The sequence below is a fragment of the Dipodomys ordii genome, unplaced genomic scaffold, assembly GCF_000151885.1.
Source record: "Dipodomys ordii isolate 6190 unplaced genomic scaffold, Dord_2.0 Scaffold14, whole genome shotgun sequence".
Lineage (NCBI taxonomy): Eukaryota > Metazoa > Chordata > Mammalia > Rodentia > Heteromyidae > Dipodomys > Dipodomys ordii.
The window spans coordinates 5180385-5182174 of record NW_012267230.1 but is presented as its reverse complement, the minus strand read 5'-3'; the positions used below and the strand labels follow the sequence as shown (position 1 = coordinate 5182174).

At 57.5% G+C, this 1790-nt stretch overlaps 1 protein-coding gene across 1 annotated transcript in view; it reads left to right on the top strand.

Moving 5' to 3' along the window:
* The first annotated feature begins 756 nt into the window (after positions 1 to 756).
* Positions 757 to 1790, top strand: part of Aldoa (aldolase A, fructose-bisphosphate) — a 3324-nt gene continuing 2290 nt past the window's right edge. Inside the window, exons 1-3 of the mRNA XM_013011624.1 lie at positions 757 to 924; positions 1112 to 1244; positions 1335 to 1546. Of these exons, the coding sequence (XP_012867078.1) occupies positions 772 to 924; positions 1112 to 1244; positions 1335 to 1546 (498 nt within the window). The 5' untranslated portion in view covers positions 757 to 771. The remainder of the gene's footprint in view (positions 925 to 1111; positions 1245 to 1334; positions 1547 to 1790) is intronic.

Genomic DNA, 1790 nt, shown 5'->3' with positions numbered 1-1790 from the left:
CGCCGCGCGCCGGCAGCTCCCCGGCCCTGCTGCGCAACGCCGCCGCCGCTCCGCTCGCTGAGTCATGGCGGGGGAGGAAGCGGGACGAAGGGCCATCTTACCACCGGCTCCTTCTTATATCCCCCCCACCAGGGGACTCCCCCCCTCTCTCTGATGCAAAGCATTAGAGGTCCTTTTGCTCCCCCTGGGACCCCTGGCTGCCGCCTTGGAGGGGGAGGGGGCGCCCGCCCGCCGGCCCTGGCCTCGGAGAGGAGGGGAACCCCCTCCCGCACCCCCTCTCGCAGCCCTGGTGACCCATTAACACCTTCCCCGTCTTTCCTGCTCTGTGACCTTGCTTCTGAGATGTTTTCTGCCAAAGTCACGCGCACTTTTTAAAGAGAAGGGGTGGGGCGCTTGTCTCTCCACCACATCCCCCCAGTTAGGTAGAAACCCTTCCCTTCCCTCTCACTTGGAGCTTTTCCCCAGTCTGATTACCCTCGTGCCTTTTCCCTAACAGCCTCCCCCCACCCCAGGTCTGACCTTGGGATGTCCTTGGAGCCTGGGCCAGCCCTGGGATTTCTTGATTGGATTGGATAGGACATCAAACTGGCAGTCAACATCTGGGTTCTAATCTCAGATCTGCCCCTTGGGTGGCTGTGTGGTTCCAGCACAGATCTTTCTCTTCTCTGGGCTCTTTCAGACGAACTTACTGGGCCCTCTTGCCCTACTCATGCATGATCTTTAAATTCTGAAATACTCCGGTTCAATTTTGTTTCTAGGAAGGTGATTCTCATGGCAATGCGCAGGTCAGAAGGGTCCAGCTTCAACGTGACCCGCATGTCTCTGGCTCTGGCTGTTTCCTTTCCCCCAATTGTCAGTGGGAGAGCCCAACCTCAGCAGGGCTCCACCCAGCCCACCACCCAGCCACAAAGAGAGTTAGGAAAGGTACAGGTGGAGGCAGGTCTAGTATAAAGAAGAGCGGTGGATTAGGACATGCCCCAGGACCTGCCGGGTGTGGGGCAGGGGAGGTCTGGGAGGTTGGGAACCTCCACCCTGACCTCTAGGTAAGGAACCCTGACCCTGAGAGCTCATGGGAACATCCACCTGACCAGGCCTTGCTTCCTCCACCCAGGAAGTTGGTGTCACCAGCACCATGCCCTACCAATACCCAGCGCTTACTCCGGAGCAGAAGAAGGAGCTATCGGACATCGCTCATCGCATTGTGGCTCCGGGCAAGGGCATTCTGGCTGCAGATGAATCCACCGGTGCGGTGCGGGCAGGAGACAGGGTGGTAAAGCCAGGATTGGTAGTGACAGGTTGATCCTCTTAACCTTCCCTTGTGACCCTGTCTCCAGGAAGCATTGCCAAGCGGCTGCAGTCCATTGGCACCGAGAACACCGAGGAGAACCGTCGCTTCTACCGGCAGCTGCTCCTGACCGCCGACGACCGAGTGAATCCCTGCATCGGAGGGGTCATCCTCTTTCATGAAACACTCTACCAGAAGGCGGATGATGGACGTCCCTTCCCCCAAGTTATCAAATCCAAGGGTGGTGTCGTGGGCATTAAGGTGAGGACAGAATACTGGTCAGGGGTCTGGAGACTTGTGTGCAGTCCACTCCAGACTTCTGGAACTTACTAGTCTCTTGCCCCTTTAAAAAAAAAAAATCGGGCTGGGAAGGTGGCTCTGGTAGAATGCCTGCCTTGGATGTGTGAGACCCTGGGTTCGATTCCTCAGCACCACATAAGCAGAAAAAGCTGGAAGTGGCGCTGTGGCTCAAGTGGTAGAGCACTAGCCTTGAGCTGAAGAGCTG